This window comes from Gymnoscopelus braueri (genome assembly GCF_963280865.1).
Source record: "Gymnoscopelus braueri genome assembly, chromosome: 5".
NCBI classification, from domain to species: domain Eukaryota; kingdom Metazoa; phylum Chordata; class Actinopteri; order Myctophiformes; family Myctophidae; genus Gymnoscopelus; species Gymnoscopelus braueri.
The window spans coordinates 28,332,229-28,352,583 of NC_137606.1; the positions used below are offsets into that span (position 1 = coordinate 28,332,229).

Sequence of the window (20,355 nt, forward strand, 5' to 3'; positions counted from 1 at the left end):
ATAGCATAGGCATGGCAGAGATGCTGTGACATGAAGTTATATTCTGACAAACGTGGAATTATGTCAACCTTTAATTATACGAAGCAATTCATGATTAATAATAATAATCCAATGTATAATTTTTTATTGTATATAATGATTTCATATATAAAAAATACAATTATAGTATGAAATAACAAGAGACGTGTACAAACATACATCATGTACATACATACATACATACATACATACATACATACATACATACACACACACACACACACACACACACACACACACACACACACACACACACATATATACATACATACATACATACATACACACACACACACACACACACACACACACACACACACACACACACACACACACACACACACACACACACACACACACACACGTCCGTCCGTCCGTCCGTCCATACATACATACATACATACATACATACATACATACATACATACATACATACATACATACATACATATTGGGAACTGGGACACTAGTTGACTACAGGAGTGTGCACACTGGTGATTTCACATTTGATAAGAGGAAAGGGGGGAGGGAAGGGGGATGTAGTGACTGTATGCCTGCCTGCCTCTAAAGGAGGATGTTGAAAGTAACAGTTGCTTGTGACTAGCTAGTTGTAAGCGACTTCTTGATCTAAGCAGTTTCACCTTGAAGACAATAAGGCACACACGGACTCCTTTCAGAATGGTATGAGAGACTATTCCAATTACTTGCATGCTTATAGGCTTCTGCAGAAATTTGATCGGTTTGGTGAGCCGTCATATTTGTTTTACAAAATATAGTTATATTCAGCCAGTCTCTGATCACTAAAATATTGCTACACAAATCTTGACACAGGAAACTGCATCCTCTTATGGTGCACTTCCTGCCTTCAATATGCCATGTTAACATTTTGAATATTTAATGCTGGATAATCTGAATCTCAAAGCTGTCCCCAACAATCGTTGTATATTTTGTGGTTCAGAGAACTGTTGCAAGTACTTTTATCTGAAGATTTTGCTATTTGAATAAATCTAACTCTGCCATCACATTGCAGTCAAGTTCTCTGGTTGTGTGTGAAGTGGATGAAAGTCTGAAAGAAAAACTAAGCAAGTTCAGATTCCGCAAAGAGACCAACAATGCTGCCATACTGAGTAAGTAGCACATAATAGCAGTGAATATCACTTACTGTAGTCTGCTTATCCCATATAAATCAAGTGAGGCGATTATTGAATTTGATTTAATTTCAAGAAACAACTCTGGCATTGGACCCTTCGCTAAACCCCACCCCAAAAGCGATTGTCCAATGCCAGCTTAGCAACCGTTGTTAGCCTGGCACAGGTCTGGCAAGCTTTCGTCACCTGCCATAGCTGTCAATGTTATTTCGCCCGCACACACACGCACGCCCGCACACACACAATCACAATCAATCACAAAACATAATAGCAAGAATAGGAATACCACGATAACGCAATGGTGACTATGAACCACGTACCCAAACCCGTTGGAGGCTGCTTTTCCCAAGCTGAAATCTGCACTTAAACTGCAAGGCTGAATATGGCTGTGTTGTTGAACACATACACAGCTTAACGTCAGGAAAGTTACACGACACGACTCACTCGCCCAGGTGGTGTCAATAATAGGCTACTAATCACCGTGATCGTAATAAAATTCAGAATCACAGCGCTGCCTGTTTCGGATTCCGCACGTTAAAGTATATTCATTCATTTGTTCGTCTATTTATTAACTGCTACTGTAGTCTTACCCTGCGGTACATGAAAACTCCTGTTACAGTCATGGATCAACTTCAACCTGGTGTTTGCACTTTCTCCATTTACGGTCCGTACATATATATAAACGTTCAGATTTCAAATATAAATTGCTTACCCTATGGCCACGGATGTTAAAATGATGCACGGGACTCTCAAAAGTACCCGTATATTCTGTATTGTTCAATAAAAAGCATTTTAATCCGATCGGTGGCCATTTTCTCATAGAGTTATAATGTATCAGAGTGCAATACACCTACCAACCGATAGGGTCGCTTTGTTGAAAGCATATGGAGAAAATGGCCACCGATCAGATTAAAATGCTTTTTATTGAACAATACGAATGATACGGGTACTTTTGAGAGCCCGTACATAAATGTAACATCCGTGGCCATGGGATAAGCACTTTATATTTGAAATATGAACGTTTCTGTAGATGTACGGGCTATAAATGGAGAAAGTGCAAACACCAGGTTGAAATTCATCCATGACGGTCGAGACAGACGACCGTCGTGTATCCATGGCTATTACTCCCTCTAACATTTCCCGTGTTTTTAGTTTATTGAAATAATGTCATGCACATTTGTCCAGTGCATAGCCTACTGCAGGCCTTGTTGACTAGATTTAGAAGAGATTTTGAAGCTATTGCTGCTGAAATGATCGATTATTTTTAAGGGGAAAAGCCGTCATTTAACATGCAAGTCAATGGGTGAGAAGCAGAGATTGCCAGGCGCTGCCAGGCCTGGGTGTGACTAACTTCGCACCACCAGTCACAGAGTGGAGTGGGTGGGGCTTAGCGAAGGGTCCATTGTGCAACCAGAGTAAATCAGAAGTTGTTTACAAAATAGATAAATAAAATATAATATCTGCAAAATGCTGAATTGTGAATCCATTGTATACAATTATTTTGATGTAGGCTATATAGCACTAATCAAAACACCATTACAAAGTGCTTCACCTTCAAATTTAAATGTAAATGTTTATAATTACAATGTAAAATCTTTATATCAATCCTAAAACTGACAGGAAGCCAGTGAAGAGAAGCTAAAATAGATATGTTCCCTTTTTTTGGTCCTTGTGAGTCTGGCTGCAATGTTTTGCACCATGCTGTAGTCTTCTGCTGACTCAGACAGGTGTACAGAGATTTACATAGTCAATCACATCATCATCATTATCGTAGATTGGCTATTATTGCTATAAAGAAATTCAAAACGTTTGGAAAATAACGTGGTCATAGGGGATTGTGGTAGCATTCTACTGGGTTTCTCAAGACTGGGTTTGATGCGATTTGATGGCAAATCATTATGCTTGCTCTATCAGGGCTGGGAAAAGATTTTGTGAAATCTCGCTGTGGGAAATACAGCCAGATCCTCTCTGAACATTTTCAGTTGCAGTGGAATTCTACCCCACTCATGCATTAATTATAAATCTTAATTTCTCATAGTGAAAATAGATATGGCAAGACAGTTGGTCATCCTAGAGGAGGAATATGAGGCAAGTAACGTTTACAAGCTTTGTCTTTTAAATCACATGTAAAATTTGATTTTGAGGTTAGTAGTAGAAATGAAAATCACCTAATATAATCTTTTCTTTCAGAACATTTCACTGGATGAGCTGAGAGAAGAACTTCCAGAGCGGCAACCCAGATATCCTTTAAAAATGTCATAAACAACCTGCACATATCAATTTGAACATTTTGCAAACATAACTAATACTACAGTGGCTGTATAAATAATTGCTATCTATTAGTTTGCTTCCCTTGACAAAATTGCACATTCATTGTTTACAGCTACAAATATATCCATGAAGATGGCAGAGTGTCTTATCCTCTGTGTTTCATATTCTCCAGTCCAATGGGTGCGTAATAATCCCTCACTTCATCAAATTCTATTTATGCTTTTCCGCTTGACTACATCTTGTGTGATTCTTGTTTGTTTGCTCAACAAAAATGTAATGAATTTTTTTTTTACATCCAGTTCTATGAACTTATAACAATATGGAATTGAATCTTTAACCACTTGAACCCTATACACATATTGACCGAAGTGAGTCCACAAGGAGTCTATATTGGGCCCCCTCCTTTCTCCCCTCTACACTAGAATATTGTCAGAGAAATTAGCCAATCTACAAGCTCACAATGGGCAGTGTTGAGCTTGTATATATTTATGGGGACACTAGGGACACTAGGGTTCACGTGGTTAATGTTCCTCAGCTTTGTGCATTAAATGTTTGTTATAGGAAAAGCTTCAACTTGTGTCACTCACCTCAATAGGATGCAAGCCTGAGCAACAAATGATGTATGCAGGCAGCAAAAACCAACTGGTCCAAGTTGGAGAGCTGACAAAGGTGATTGTTCTAGAAACACCTCCAGATGCCCAGATTTTCAGGTTCCTCTTATTGTACATTTTTATGTAGCACTCAATGAGTAGACTTTTAACCACTTAAACCCTATATAGTTCCTGGTATGTCAAATAGCTATAGCAGATCTACAAGCTCTCAGCGCATCACGTTGCGACAGATCTGCTATTTTCACCAAATCATGACATATTTCCTCCAAATGTTCACCAAATTTTGCAGAATGTTTGCCTATTATGCCCCAAATAGGGATGCAAAGGTTCATGTGGTTAAAGGTCTGCATTTAAATGTAATCACTGAGTCACCTTGAGTACATTTATCAAATGTTTTTACCACATTAAAATGAATTTTGTGGGTTAGTGTTATTGAACATAAGTTTCAATTGTCAGTATTGTTTTTATTATACAGTTCCTGGCACGTTACCCATACTTCTACCTATCGGCCTTCTTACCAATCTTACTCAATAGAGTAGACTACCTCTGGTTGAATAAAACGTTTAATGTAATTCATATAATAACATATTCTTTTTAATTAGGTGTTTGAAACAAGGAACAATGACGACCTGTCAGAGCAGTGGCTGAAGGACCAGCTCTCATTCTTCCACTGAATATGCATAACATGTCCTCTAATCCTCAAACGTTGTTTATGGCAACATTAATTCTACACCACTCATGTATTTTATGAATTTTGTTATTCATATTCAACCGTTTTTGTTTTTTAAATTTCCAATTCATTTTGGACAGCATTTGCAAACATAATAAAATGTCTTTTTAAATCAAATCTTTCTCTGAAGTTGCCGTTTGCACCATAACCGATTACTCATTTAACATAGCAGACCCTTGCTGTGTTGTAATGCACTGACAAACAGTGCATTACAATGAGTAGATGTTTTTGTCTAATATAATAGTAATAAAAGGGGGTCACACAAAGGAAAAAATCTGTGTTTAATCACCCATTTAACACTGATGAGACTTTTGTGGCGTTAAAATGTTAAAATGACTGATTAAATACAGATTATTTTCTGAGTGCGACGCTCCTTTTATTAGTGTTGTACAGTTTATTAGGACAACGCACCAGACGTCAGAACGCAGTGGCAACATAAACAAACTGATTTGTCTAATATAAACCATGATCAGACCAGACTCAAGTTAAATAAGATTAATTAATATTTAGGTATTCATGGTGTCAGTCTGTTGGGAATGATTTGATGCTTTGTTTCTCCTTAAAAAACATCAGAATTTTATTATCAGATCACATCTATAATGTGATAACATCTCAATGAACAAGGAAACAAACCTTACATGCTCCAGCACTGAAAACCTAGCAAAGAGAACTTGCTTTTGTCAACATCAAAAGAAGAAAGAAAGTACAAATAAGTTCTAATAAGTACTGTATAAGCTAAATCTATAAATCAAAAATATCAGCAGAATTAAGTAATATTAACAGGTGCCCAAAAGCTACATGGACCTCCCTCACAGTTTATCATTTTCTTTTCAACCATCAAGGGATTAGCCCCATTAAGATACGTAGCATAGCATCGTCATACGACAGCCAACGCTTTATAAACCTGCTGATTGGAGCCAGGTGGTCTGTCACAGGCAGGTGGAATTCACCAGAATGTCTACAACAGTAATCTCATTCGCTGTCACTGGCATCACTAGAATCTGTGCCTTGCTCACTACCACTTCCACTGTGAGCCCGAGCCTCTGAATGGTCACTGCTGCGATCACTGTGTGCCGGGGACGCACTGCCACTCCTCCTGCGCCTTCTGTCCACTCCTTCGTCCTCACTTCCGCTGCCCTCCTCCCCGCTGCTCCTGGCCGCGTTCTTGGGCTCGTTGTCGTTCTCGTTCTCGTTGTCGTTATCCTCGCTATCGGCGTCGCTTCCGAAGATCTCTTCCTCGTCGCGCATGGTCCTGTCCTCACCACCGCTCTCACTGCCGCTGGCTTTACGCTGTCGCTTCCTTGCCCCACCTTCCTCACCCTCGTCCTCTTCCCCCTCCACCACCCTCGGTTCCTGCTCTTCATCCTCCCTCTCCGATTCACTATCAGAGTTCTCTGCCTCACTGCCCTTGTCCTTCTCATCGCCTAGGGAAAGAAAAAGAAAAAAAAATGAGAAAGAAAATATTATCAAAAAATATATATTTTCAGGGGTTCAGGGGTTTTATACCACAACCCCATATTATGAGGGAGTTTTTGTGGCGACCCATAGTTTGATAACCGCTGTTTTAAGTGATTGCCATCTAAGTCAGATGGCGTATGCTTTAGCCAGTAAAGAGAAGATAGGGTGGGTGAGCAGAGTGGACACGGCAAAAGTCAACTAACCAGATCCAGCCAGGCCCAGCAGTTTCTCCAAGTCTTCCTCTTCATCTTCAGGCTCATGGTTCTCCAGCTGAGCTTTACGAGCATCCTGATGAGGACATGGAGAGATTTAACACCATTAAATCACTACTACAATTAACTAATACAACTGCCACTGAATTCAAAGTAACATGTTGGATGAACAGAGTTGAAAAGTAATGCACTGGGAATTGACATTATTTAAGTAAAGCAAAGAGTCTAGAGCTAGAAGACTCACTTGGGCTTCGAGTTCCTTCTCGTTCATGTCTCTGTGCTTACACACAAGCACAGCATTTGTGGTGGACTGTGCTCCAGCCTTGGCTCTCCTCTTACTCAGACGCACTCTACAATGCAGGGCAAATGGGTTGATAGAATGAGCACATACATACATACATGCAAATCAAATAATTTAAGAACATGAAAAAAAAACACTTCTAGAGCCTGATAGTGGTTGGGCCATATAGTTTAACCAAGTTACATTACTTAAGAGATTCAACTGTATCGAGGCTCAAAAGAAACCTTTGATGTCACAGGATGCCAGGAGGTAGGCTGAAGTGTATAAAATCTATAAAATAGTATAACTGACACAGCTGTAATTGCAAGACACTAAAGTGGCGCTTTGACATTTAAGTAAAGTGTTCAGAAGGACGATAACAGCGCATTGTATCTAAAAAAAATCATGGAGTGCAATTGAAGGAAACAGAACTCAAAGTCAGGTCAGGTGTGTTGTGATGAAAATGCATCATAAAGACACAACCAGCAATCACATAATCTGCTCATGACTCACCTGGTCTCAAGTTCATTGTAGTAAACACCATCACCATCTCTGAAGATGAAGAAGTAGTTCTCTTCATAGCCCTTGCTGGCTTTGTTCTTCACATTCCAATTATATTCCCGAGCTATCTTGTAATCATACCTGTAACACAGAGACAACAGAACAAACATTGTTATCAATTTCTTGGTAGTATCCCTGTAACGTAGGAATTTCATTTTGGTGTTCTGTGCTTATTATTATTATACAGAAAAAACGATTGTGCTGGCAACTTTACTTACAGTTCCTCTGGCATGTAATCCTGTTCCTCGTCGACATCTCTCTTGCGCTTACGAAGAGTTTCCTCATTGGGCAGGAAGTAAGCTACAAACTGATTTCCTTCCTCATCCATCATACCTCTGTAATGTTAAAAAAGAAACACACACACACAATGTAAATCAATGGCAGTCACAAAAGAAACTAATACTGTGCAGAATTGCAAAAAGGCTGATGTTTACACACCTGATCATGGCCTGAGACATCACATCCACACCTGCAGGTGCTGTCATGTCTTTAGGTGCAGGATCAGAGTCAAAGATGACCTGAGCACATGGGTTGATCCACATCTGGGGAACAGAAAAAAAGCAAACTTAAAACCAAAAGTCTGCAGTCCACATAAAGCATTCATAGTGAAATGACACTGTAGATTCACACAAGAACATCTATCCTGTAGCATGCATTGCCTTTATTACCTAAAGGCTACATTATATCACTGCTCAATGAAGTTCTGGACATAATCTTGCTTTTTTAAATGTGTCTCTTACGTTATATCGTCGCTGTCGGGTAGAAACCTTGTATGTCCAAAACCATTGCTTTTTTATTATTATTTTTAAAACATTTTAAAAAAAGTGATAATAGCAGATCCCCAAGTTCACAACGCATCGCACTGAGTATGACGACTATGCAAAAATAATTGCGATTATCTCAAATAATTGTGATTAGGCGATTATGTAATAACTAGAGGCTTGGGCCGTACGCCTATGCCTCTATACATACCCTTTCGAAGCAACACCTTAAAGAAAATAACATGTCTGAAGATTCATGTTCATGTACTTCCCCTCATGGCATGCATTTAGAAATAATCTACATGGAATGTCAGTTTGTGACGCACCTTGAAGTCAGGGAACACAGGCATCACCTCTACTGGAGTAACTCTGGGTTTACTGTAGTGCGTGGCAATCTGGAGGGAGAAATGAGTTATAGAATGTTTATTTAACTTAGGAGGCTGACTAATTACATGCCCTCTGGTTTATAGCAAAACCAGAGGGAATCATTACAGAATGAAGGTTCCATTATGCAAATTCACACACCTGAGAGTTGTCCAATGTTACCAAAGCCTGCCACCGAATGAGTTTACATTCACACACCAATCTCTAATTAAGGAAATACTCTGAAATGGTCACTTAAATAGAGTTATCTGATTTCTAAATCAGAATACGGTCTTAATCGGGGTAAGCAAAACACAATAAGCTTAACTGTGTTTTTGCCCAATCTTTCTATTTATTTTGGCATGTGAAGTTTACACTTTATTGAATTCTTGTAGGTTTCTTAATGTGCATATCTGAATACATAGCCGTATGATGTAATAACTTCACTATGCAACCTTTTTAGTGATTTTCTTTCACTTTTATTCTGACCAATCTGCATAGTATAGTATGTTAATACAATAAAACAAACACAGCTGCGGTGGTTGGTCTTCCTGCTCTTCTATTGAGTAATTAAGGTCCTGAGGTAGGGTATGACCACTACTTGGTTGACCAAGTGGTACTGCCTGAAGGTCAGAATTACATTTCTTCCTTGTACGAGCACACATGCTCTATTAAGATAAGTACCCTTGGGAACCAATGGTTCCTGAGCCATGTGGCCCATAGGGCAGGAGCCCATCTTCTGTTTATGTAGCGTGAGGCGGCTTGATGTATAAACTACCAGTACATCCCCTAGTCATGATGTACCCCATGGGAAATGACACTAGTATGTCGCAGGGATTTACCCCCAATCCAACCCTTGATGCCGAGTGCCAAGCTGGGAGGCATTGGGTCCCATTTTTATTGTCTTTGGTATGACCCGGCCAGGGAATTGAACCGCCAACCTCCCAATCTCAGCTCAGGGCGGACACTCTTAACCACAACGCCACTGAACTGGCCACTGAACATGCTCAATTAGCTCAGTGGTAAAAATGTCAGTACTTGAGTGGGGGACCCGGATTTGAATCTCGGGTAGGACGTGAAAGTTAAAGAGTGCCGCCATAACCAGATATAAATCAGAAAACCATCAATGATGGAGCTTGCACAAAAAAAGAAATTCACCCACTTTACGCCTGTAAACCTACGATGTGACAATAAAGTTGATTCTGATTCATATATTTAAAAGTGGGACCTAACTTGAGTAAAACATGTACACCTGGGTTATTGATGTAATCTCACAAATGCTATGTATGTAAATGCTACAATTTAATCATTGCCACAGTTTATTTGAGGATTCAGTTCTCTTTATTTTTTCGTGTTGATCTGGGCGATTACCTCATGTTCACAAGCCTGTTCCCCCCCCCCCCTTAATTTTGTATATCATTATACATCCATATACTACATTAGACCTCATTCTTTAATGCCAGACAAAACTATTCATATTGAAAGTATAAACAGTACAAACCAGTCCCCCAATTGAATTGTGCCCCTGGAGAGGTTTAAAAGTAGTAGACCTGCTAACCTGTAGATGTTATCTTACACATTGACCCATTAGAATGAATACAAGAACGGTCAACCCAAAACAAGCTCGCCCCGGGTCAAATCTGGCGACCTTGGAACGGTCGCCACCAGGTATTCCTAAACGTAACCTGAGGAAATCTATGCCAAAACCTAACCTTATTCCTAAACGTAACCTCTGTAAAACTATCCCTAAACCTAACCTTATTCCTAAACGTAACCTCAGTAAAACTATGCCTAAACCTAACCGTATTCCTAAACGTAACCTCTGTAAGACTATGCCTAAACCTAACCTTATTCCTAACCTTAACCTCAGTAAAACTATGTCTAAACCTAACCTTATTCCTAACCTTAACCTCAGTAAAACAAATACAAGAACCGCTGGGGGAGAGCGGTCCGCGAAAAGAAAATTGGGCGAGTGTGTTTTGTGGCGAGCCTTCCGGTTACCATTAAAACCAGGAAAGCTTCTGTTATTTTAGATTTTAGCTTTAGATTTTAGTTCACAGCGAGTCACTTCGTGCCCCGCTGCAAGCTTGTACATCTGCTATTTTTGAACATTTCTTGAAAGTGTGAGAACTGCGGTCTCAGAGGGCATTTGTAGAATCGTCCTTAATTAAAAATCATTATAGGAATATAATTACTCACCGCCTTCTGTGCATCCTCAAATGTCTTCTCAATGGCAGAAATCTGGCTGTCTCTGTCCTTATAGATCTCTTCTTCTGTGAACTGTTGTTTGACAGACACACCAATCCTAACAATAGAAGACATCCAGATTAAAGAGTGGGTCTTACACAGAATTGGTCAATAACAGCACATTTCAATGTAAAAGCACTAATCCAAAAGCATTAACCTCGCTACAACTAACTTACTTGACTTCAACCTTCTCATTGGAGACTCCATATCTGTTAAATTCTGTAGAAATGTACTCAGTTTTTCTCATCCATGGGACCACCTTGGCGTGCTGCTGAGACCTTAAGGAACAGGAAAAAAGGGGTTTAAAACCAAACACTATATTAGTGTCAAAAGAACTCACACAATGTAAACGCTACATGCATGTACTGTATGTATTTTGTGTCCATACCTCTTTGAACTAGATGGAGCTGTGATGTCCTCTTCCAGTAACTTTTCATCAGCTGGATCCAGCAGAACTGAAGAAACAAAACATAAACAAGTAGTATTTGATCAACAGATGTAGTCTCCAACATCATGTGGACCTTTATCCCATTAAGACCTGAAGCCGATTCTACAAATGTCTTCTAAATCCCAACAATATTCGGAAAAACTTATGTTTCTCTATCAGTGGTGCTCAAACCTTTTCACGTCAAGGACCCCCAAAATGATATGTATTTGGCCGAGGACCCCCATCTCAAAATATGTTGTTCCAGGGACCCCCCAGAAGCAAAGATTTGAGTTAAAATGTTCGCTTTAAAAGAATGTATATATTCAAAGATTTGCACACATTTTCAAGATTTTTCAAAAAGCTCGTAGCTCGTAGCGCGAGTGCCGCGCTACGAGCTTGTAGATCTGCCATTTTTGAATAGCCAAAGTGTAAAATAATGCTTTTTAGCTCAAATAAAAAAATGACACAGAAAATGACGTTCCAGGTCTTAATGGGTTAAAAGGAAATTATACAACAGCGGTTAAGTGTCTACAATCAAAGACTTACTGCTTGGGTCTATCTTGTAGGTGTCTGGGTTGATGAGATCAATAGTGACCCCAAGGTCGGGTTCTGTCAGGAGCTCATGCTTATGTTGCTTCTCCAGAGAGGTGGCTTTATACTGAACAAACCTGTCCAAACACATGAAGAAACACGTGAGTCGGCTCAACGGTCTACTGCTGTTACGTGGCAGGAGAAGACAGTCAGACAGGACATTTACCTGTGCTGGTCGAATGGATATGTGATGAACTTTGGATCAAAGGGGATATCAGGTAGACTGTTGCAGTATTTCACCCGACAGACCACTCCTGACCTGTAATGGGGCCAAAGCATGTTACCAATTCACCACTACTTTTGAATGAATAAACAAACAAATAATACATTTCCAGATACATAATAACATTTGTAAATGAATGCCACTACATTAAATTACCTCTCTGGGACAGTTCTATGCGAGGAGCTCCGACTGGAAGAGAAAATAGCACACACATTTGTTACCAACTGGCCTAACATTTAATGTTCACAACTTTAGTTGGGTCTATTGTCCTACAGACAGTTCTTCTCACATTCCTTTCTGTATAAGCAAGAAAGCCTATTTGACTGATCCTGCACATCCCACAACAAGATCTGTGAAAAGTAAAACGAGCTAAATGGTTCACTTTGAACCGGCTCGCTGCAGTCCAGATGCGTCCAGTAGGAACTTAACCTGTAATGTCTGACCGCACGCTCCAGGAATCGCCATTGGGTGTCTACCAGCGTAACATGTGCAACAGCGATATCTGTTAAGTTCTGTCTAAGTATCTGCTGTTCATTTAAAATGTGTAAAACTGAAAGTGTGTTCTGTTTTTACAGAATTTTACAGTATGCGATCTTTGAGTATCACCTGTCCCTGTAACTTGTTAACTACACTACCTACCACCACTAAACTAAACACATTAGATTAATTTTGAGATGTACAAAATAAAAGAATTTTACTTCCGTTTTCCAATGGTACGACTCATTAATAAGCTAATGATCCATGCTTATGTCATGATCTCTTCTCTGGAGCAGCCATGACAATGATTAATAACAAACACAGGCAACTTAAATGAATGAAATAAACATCATACTATATTCCCATAACACATTGAAGTACCAATACTAAATACATAATGACAGACTCTCCTGCAATTACACAGTAAATTCCCCTGTGTTGCCATGTGTAGCTCAAAAGTGTAGTGTACACACATTCAGAGATTTGACAGGGTGTATCACCTCTGTCCCCGAAGTGAACTAACACCATCTACCACTAAACTTAAAATACATCATTTTGCGACATACTTGCCAAAATAAAACTTAATTTTACTTATTTTATTTTGACCAAGTATGTGGTTTAGCACATATTTTGCTAGCCTTGGATCAAGACTATCATAGACGTATTTGATCGACTTTGACATTTGCATATCTATGAAAGTAAAAGTCAGATACATCTATGATAGTCGATCCAAGGATAATATTTTGCATACTGTAATTGACTAACTGATTGAATAATCTATGAACAGTTTGCAAAAAAGCACAGATCTATACAAGGTCTGCTATTGGGACTAAAACCCAAGAAAGCACTATGGCTTGTTTCCATTGGGGTCCATGTGTATTCAATTCATCGAAACATTTAATGACAGACAAATATACAATACTATGCAAAAACATCATATAAACGAGTAGTAATCACAAAGAAAAATATGTACAGTAAACAGGGGGGGGGGGGGGCATTCTGGTGATAGGGCTTGGACGCTTGGACTTTTTTACACAGGGGCCAGTTCCGAACATAAAAGGTATTTTATATTACATTAGTACGACCGATTATTAAACCAAGTTCCACGCCAAGATTAGTGGGCCAATTAATCCAAACATGAAGCAGCTGTGAAATGAAAAGCGAAGATTGTTTTGGTTCTTGTTACCTGTGACCGTCCTCTCGTTGAGACTGAGTCTGGATGGTTGGAGCCATGTTGTTGTTCTGCTCTTATTGCTCACGCTTTCTTTCTTGAAGGCACAAAGGAACACAAAGTGTAGCCTTTGATAAATGAACAAAACAATCCCGCAGTCCTTATCCTAAATACAACTATTATTATTACTGTGTAACGTTATACTTCGCACCACAACGCGCACTTTAGTTTTTCCCGTCCCTCCGGATCCTGACCCCGGATATAATTTACGGGTCACAGACGTTGAGCAGCAGCACAATTTTAGAGAGCGCCACCTGCTGTTCTGGCATTTAACCACTTGAAGGTATAGTTCACCCCAAAAAATTACTTGTCTTCTATCAATTACACACCCCATGAAGCATTGAATTCATGGAGATTTTCTGTCGCATTCCTAAGCCAATAATTTGATTACCGGCGGAAAAATGCTAATGTTCCGGTACCGTAGACTAGATAAATTATAGGCTTAGGAAATAGGAATGCGACAAAAACAAAAAAATCTCCATGAATTCAATGCTTCATGGGGTTGTGTAATTGATAGAAAATAAGTAATTTTTGGGGTGAACTACTCTTTTAAACCCCATATGGATAACCGGAGTCCCTTAGGGCTCAATACTACTAGTGTTTTTCTTTTTCTTTTCTGTTATTATACGGATGCATTGCTGGGGTTTAAGTGGTTAAAGTGGAAAGAACACAATTCAATCTCATCAGTGCAATATTTTCTTTATTTACACAAATACTCATACTTTTAACAATGACCTCATTTCCCCACCTTCTCATGTACAAAACATAGTTTGATGTTATCAGTTACACTTATGAACAGAGCTTAATGAGATGCCTGCAGGAGCACCCTTGGACCCTTTCACCAAGCTAAGCACTCAACGGTTCCAGGGGTTCTGTTTAATTGAAGTTGGAACTTCCAACTTCCATTAAACATTTTCTAAAGGATAAAAAAGATTAGCTGTTAAAACACAATTTCCCAACATTTACATTTGTTGTTTATGATAATGCCAAATGATAACATGGGTACTGTTTTCACATTATTTATTTCCCAGCCTTTAAAGATCTATTTCCCTCTTGACTGAGTGCCTCAGATGTCTATTAGGATCCCCAAACTGAAGAGCACCAGAGGAACACCGTTTTACACACAAGCAGCAATCCATGCATTTGTTTCTTGACCTAATAATTTAATTTGTCTAGAAACCCAGCATATTATATTGAGAGAACACTCTACAAACATTATTTTTCTATCTATGATGACATGGACCGTTGCCCAAGTTTATCTACACAAGGGTACTTTTTGTATAATAACATTTGAATCAGTCCCACAGAGTTGATAATGAACTCCTCATTGTAGGTTATAAAATCAATCATTCAACAACAATGACTGTTTTAACTGGTAAAACGTTCATAGGCCTAACTGACAACACATTTTCAGCAAACCATTATAAAAATGCAACTGCAAGCAGCAAAGTATTTGTTGCACAGCAGCAAAAATATTTGTTGCACAGCATGACAGTATGAGGAAACTGACCTCTGTGCAGGTCTTACATTCAATCTTTGCCAACAAAAGCATTTTCCATCATATTCATGCTGCTTCACCAATATCGGAGTGAAAAGATGTGTGTTGAATGTTACATACTTGGACAAGAAGCACTTATCATTAATAATCTCCTCCTAGTCTCAGTTTGTTCTTCAACAGCTACTGCCACTGCAAATTTCCATCCGCTTATCAGCCATTTACATCGACAGTGACCATGCACTATGGTGTACAGGTAGCCAGTGCAAGGGAAACATAGCATAATATGATTGTCATCATCATATGTTCATTATACACGCAGCTCCATCTCTGTGAACAGTGCTTTCTGTGAATTGATTCAGAGGTGCTTTTTCTTCTGGCTCAGGTCTGCACTGATCTTTGCATGCTGGTATCAACTCTGTAGCTGGTATCAACTCTGTAGAGAGAGACAGAGTAAAAAAGACACAAACAAACAAACAGTGAGTAGGTAAGTGAGCGAGAGAGAGCAAGAGAGCAAGTTATTCTATTATTCTTTATCATTTCTTTGAGAAATTTACTCTTGTACAGAGGTCCCCAGCCTGTGGTCAGCAGACCACAGGTCGTCTGCTACAGCCCATTCACTGGTGGTCCACGATACCACTCCGCACGGAAAATAATTTAATATTATTTGATATATAATATACAACCATTATGTATCTGTAGGATAGTAGACTTCAATCCACTCCAATCTCACACCGCTTTCTCTCACTCATGTTTTGGGTAGTCTACTCTACCTAACAAAATACAAGGTAGTTACAACCCATTGTAACCCCATGTGTGGCTCATGGTGTCCAGCATCTCAATTCGTGCTAAATGTTAATATTAACCACAGCTACTAAAAGACTACTACAAAAACATTAGTGTGACAGAGATGCAATTCTCCCTACCCTGACAGTTACACTGGCAGCACATCAGTTGGCAGTTACAAAATAATAGTGATAAGAATATAGAAGAAACAATGGAAAAAGTAACATAACAGGATGATATGAAATATCTCTATTATTATAAAATAAATATTGTAATAGAGTTTATTATATAAAAATGGTCCTTGGTGCAGAAAAAGTTGGGGAAGGGGATCCCTACTCTGCTATAACGATAAAAAATCCTGAAACAGAAAAATGATAATAATTAAAAACATTATAATAACTAATTTATACCCGGCGATGTGAACAGCCAACCGCAGTCTCAAGGGAATTGTCGCCACGTAAGGGGCCACCGAGCGAGCTAAAGCGAGCGAGTTGCCGTCCCGAACGTTGCAACATTCCCTTGTGCCTACTCAGCGCCGTTTGAGTTATGTACCGATAGGCACAGAATCGTACATTTTGTTGTGGGGACTGCTCTGCTTCCGGGTTTTTCCAGGTTGCGACTGGTTACGCCCACCGTGGGACTCGCCGTACATATGCACGGAATTTCGGGGTTTCTAGGCGACTATGCACGGAATGACATGCACTGGATCCGTGCAATGTATACTAATTCTCTGGCAATCGGGCTGGTATGACAACCCAGTCATTTACGACCTCGAATCGTTGTCACCCACAACCATGAGAAGCTTATGTTTATGCTGTTTGAGCTAAGCTATGTGTGCTAATAACACAACATTGATTCAAACAGTGCACGTGTCAATGTGCTAGTGCTATGGAGAGGATATCCAAAGCGCCCTCCCGCTCATAAAACGCAGTGTGTGGGCACGGGCGCTAAATGAAAGTCCTTTATAAGTTTGCAGCGTCTGTATGTTCTGCCGTTGTCTCTGCGCCGGTGTGTGTGTGTGTAGCCAGTGGCTAGAGATCCCATAGCCTGCGGGACTGTAACCATGACGACATATCCCATAGCCCAAACTCCTGCCCGAATCTACGGTGTTTACACAAAAACGCTAATAAACTGCTTACATTTTGGGAAAGTGAAAAACGGGCTTCCTCACTGTCTGCATATGCTAATGGTCAATGCAGGTGTGCAAGTTGAGATCAATTGCTCAACCCACTGAAGAGAACCATGCGGAACAGAGAGAGAGACCGACTGACTGACTGACAGAGGTTTCCTTAATATATAATAGGATAACCAGGAGGGAGAGAATGAAGGAAACAGTTACAGAGAGGGGATTAGACCAGTGGTTCCCAAACGGTGTTCCAAGGCACAGTGGTGTGCCATGAGATAAGTCCAGGTGTGCACAGGGATTTTGTAACAATCACATAGATATTTTTGCAGCAGCAATACATAGTATACAAATACGCAAAAAGTTATGAATTATTGTTTTCTTATTTACTATCAATACTTTGTGCAAACTCATTTCCTAAAACAGAGGAATAATCTATATGCTAAAAATATATTTTAACCACTTTCAACTTGGCATCCCTATTTTGAGCATGTCATTACAGATTAAAAGAAAAAAAGATAATTACAATTCTTTCAGAATTTTTCACAAATAGGGAAAATATTTTCGCTATAAATACAAACTGTTTGAAAACCACTGGATTTGACTATCCACAGAAAAGGACATGGAGCTAGTATTCAAAGTGAAATACTAAACACAAATTCAACTCACCTGTTCAACATATTTAGCATTTGGCTAGGGTCATCTCCAAAAACCCTGCAACATCAAAATAAATAAAACATTTACACATGGAATATGGAACATATTATATATGTTATATAAGTATGTCAACTCTCTGATAATACTCTTAGGACTGTACTCATTCCAGTGTGGAACACAAACAAAATATCTTAACATGAATATCCACAGTAACACATATTTAAGATTCAGAAATAGCATTGCATTGTGAGCTTGTAGATCTGCTATTTTTGCCAAATGTTTGCACCAGACGCTAGGGTTCAGGTGGTTAATAATTAGTCCCTTAGGGGTCTGTAACTCAGACAAGATTAAGATGATTTTACAGTGTAGATATGGGTCAGAGATAAAAAAAAAAATCATATCAGATGGGGATCTGTGTGGCCTATTGCATATCAAACTGGGGGGTCCTTATTAAAAAGGTTGTGCATTGCACATATAAGAAGCCATTGCACGGGCACAGTACATGTCTTACCCATCTCCCCAGTGGTAGAATGCCTGGTCCTGATAGAATATACATAGAAAGAGCCACACGCTTATGGTCTCCAGCCAGAAGATGACAAAGAGGAACCATAGAGATGAAAGAAGGAGCTCACACAACATCCTGGTGGTCTGTGGACACAGTGTGAGAGAATGAACATACACACACACACACAGTGATGGCAGGGATTAGGCCTGAAAGAGCTTTGTGTACCATCACAGACTGAATGAGTTTACACCCTGAACACAACAAGAATCAAGGTTTTACTTGTCACTACTCATACAGGTAACAAGAAGCAAAATGAAATGTTTTTTAACAATAATGACAACAGTAATGATTAAAAAAAACGTAGATAATAATAATAAATATATATATATATATAAATAACATATCTTCTAATTTTACTGTATCAGGTTCCATTTAAAGTAAGCTACCCAGCCTGTTATTTACTGGAGTATTTCCCATTTCCAATACTTTTACTTCTACTCCACTACATCTCAGAGCCTAGGCAAATATTTAGCCCTGAAACATGACTGTCATACCATGACAGTCATGGTGCCGAGTCCCCCTGGTCTAAAGTTGTGTTCGATTTTTTCACATTGCCATCTCTCACATAAACATAAACGTTCAGATTTCAAATATAAAGTGCTTACCACCGAGCCACGGATGTTACAAGGCGATGCGGACCGCGATGAGTACCCGTATCTCCCGTATTGTTCAATAAAAAGCATTTTAATCCCATCGCCGGCCATTTTCTTTTTTTCTTTTTTTTTGTTTTGTAATGTATCAGAGTGCAATACACCTCCCAACCATTAGTGTCGCATGGTTGAAAGTATAGGAGACAATTTGGAGAAAATGGACGGCGATGGGATTAAAATGCTTTTTATTGAACAATACGGGAGATACGGGTACTCATCGTGGTCCACATCGCCTTGTAACATCCGTGGCTCGGTGGTAAGCACTTTATATTTGAAATCTGAACGTTTATGTTTATGTGAGCGATGGCAATCTGAAAAAATCGAACAAAACTTTAGACCAGGGGGACAGGGCACCATGACGCTTGTATACAAGCGTCATGTGAACCATGGCTAGGCAAATATTGTACTTTCACTCCACTGCAATTATTTGACAGTTGTAGTTATTTGTTACTTAACAGATTTAGATTATCACAAGACTAGCATTACCCACTTCAGCCCTATATACGTTTCGGCTATTTTAAAAAAAAATACATATATATATACATTTGAAAACTTGTGAAATGGGACATTCTGCAAAGTGAGTACTTTCTGCTGAAAGTACATTTTGATGCCAATGCATTTGTACTTTTACTCAAGTAATTTTTTTATTCCAGACTTTTACTTGTAACAGAGTATTTCTACATTGCAGTATTAAACACGTGAATACTTTTTTCCACCACTGTCACTTACCGTTACCCCCGTATGTATCAATGGGCTTGATGATCAGAAACACTGACTCTCATCTACTGTGCACGTCCCCTTTCTTTAAAGAGATAATAGCTACCGTTAGCTTGGTTAGCTTGACTAGAACTGGAAACAAAACGTTTTCTCCCTTTACTTCCACTGCGGTGCTTAGTAAATGTAAGGAATGAATGGCAACGACTTCACTTCAGTAACATCGTTAACCTTGTGTGTGTTAATGTAAAACTATATCTACACGGACCCCCGACGGACCAGAGACTGTAAATACACGGCAAGGTGATATTATCTGTGTGCTGCTCAGCTGCTGCAAACTGTGATTGTTTACATTATTCTCACATTTCACGTTGAATGTATTTCCGGTCAGTGTTGCCAAGTTTTGCGAGTGAAACAAGCAAACAGGCCTATGAAAACAAACCCAAAAGAAGCGACCACATGCGTTGTGAGCTTGTAGATCTGCTCATTTAAAAAAACTCTTGCAATAAAATGTGGAATATTTGTTTATTTTTGAAATATGAGAACTACTGTTTAAATAATGATTATAATTTTTGGAAGCCTAAATAAGCAAGTTCACTTAAGAGAACATTAGCTAAAAATATTTTTCAATCTAGAAACTGGGCCTTTGCGATTACACACATTAAAAAAACATTGCAAGGTTTTCACCAGGAGAGGCAAGATGAGAAACTGAATAATACTAGAAGGGGTTTGCTT

At 39.2% G+C, this 20,355-nt stretch overlaps 2 protein-coding genes and 1 long non-coding RNA gene across 3 annotated transcripts; 1 reads left to right on the forward strand and 2 right to left on the reverse strand.

The window, feature by feature from the left end:
- The first annotated feature begins 615 nt into the window (after positions 1–615).
- Positions 616–4,916, forward strand: gmfg (glia maturation factor, gamma). Its single transcript, XM_080429635.1, has 7 exons — positions 616–720; positions 1,070–1,166; positions 3,226–3,275; positions 3,378–3,427; positions 3,556–3,638; positions 4,054–4,127; positions 4,672–4,916. Exons 1-7 carry the CDS (start codon positions 718–720, stop codon positions 4,741–4,743), a joined length of 429 nt encoding a protein of 142 aa, XP_080285761.1. The 5' UTR covers positions 616–717; the 3' UTR covers positions 4,744–4,916.
- Positions 4,917–5,347: 431 nt separating this feature from the next.
- On the reverse strand, positions 5,348–13,823 carry paf1 (PAF1 homolog, Paf1/RNA polymerase II complex component). The gene is made up of 14 exons (XM_080429624.1): positions 13,586–13,823; positions 12,079–12,111; positions 11,866–11,958; positions 11,655–11,776; positions 11,070–11,136; positions 10,858–10,959; positions 10,634–10,739; positions 8,398–8,466; positions 7,749–7,852; positions 7,529–7,645; positions 7,263–7,391; positions 6,714–6,819; positions 6,461–6,545; positions 5,348–6,223 (listed from the first exon to the last, which is right to left on the reverse strand). Exons 1-14 carry the CDS (start codon positions 13,630–13,632, stop codon positions 5,772–5,774), a joined length of 1,632 nt encoding a protein of 543 aa, XP_080285750.1. The 5' UTR covers positions 13,633–13,823; the 3' UTR covers positions 5,348–5,771.
- Positions 13,824–14,313: 490 nt separating this feature from the next.
- Positions 14,314–19,941, reverse strand: LOC308086194. The gene is made up of 4 exons (XR_013933229.1): positions 19,636–19,941; positions 18,203–18,339; positions 17,704–17,748; positions 14,314–15,561 (listed from the first exon to the last, which is right to left on the reverse strand). It is a non-coding gene; the product is annotated as an uncharacterized lncRNA (long non-coding RNA).
- Between the last annotated feature and the right edge of the window lie 414 nt (positions 19,942–20,355).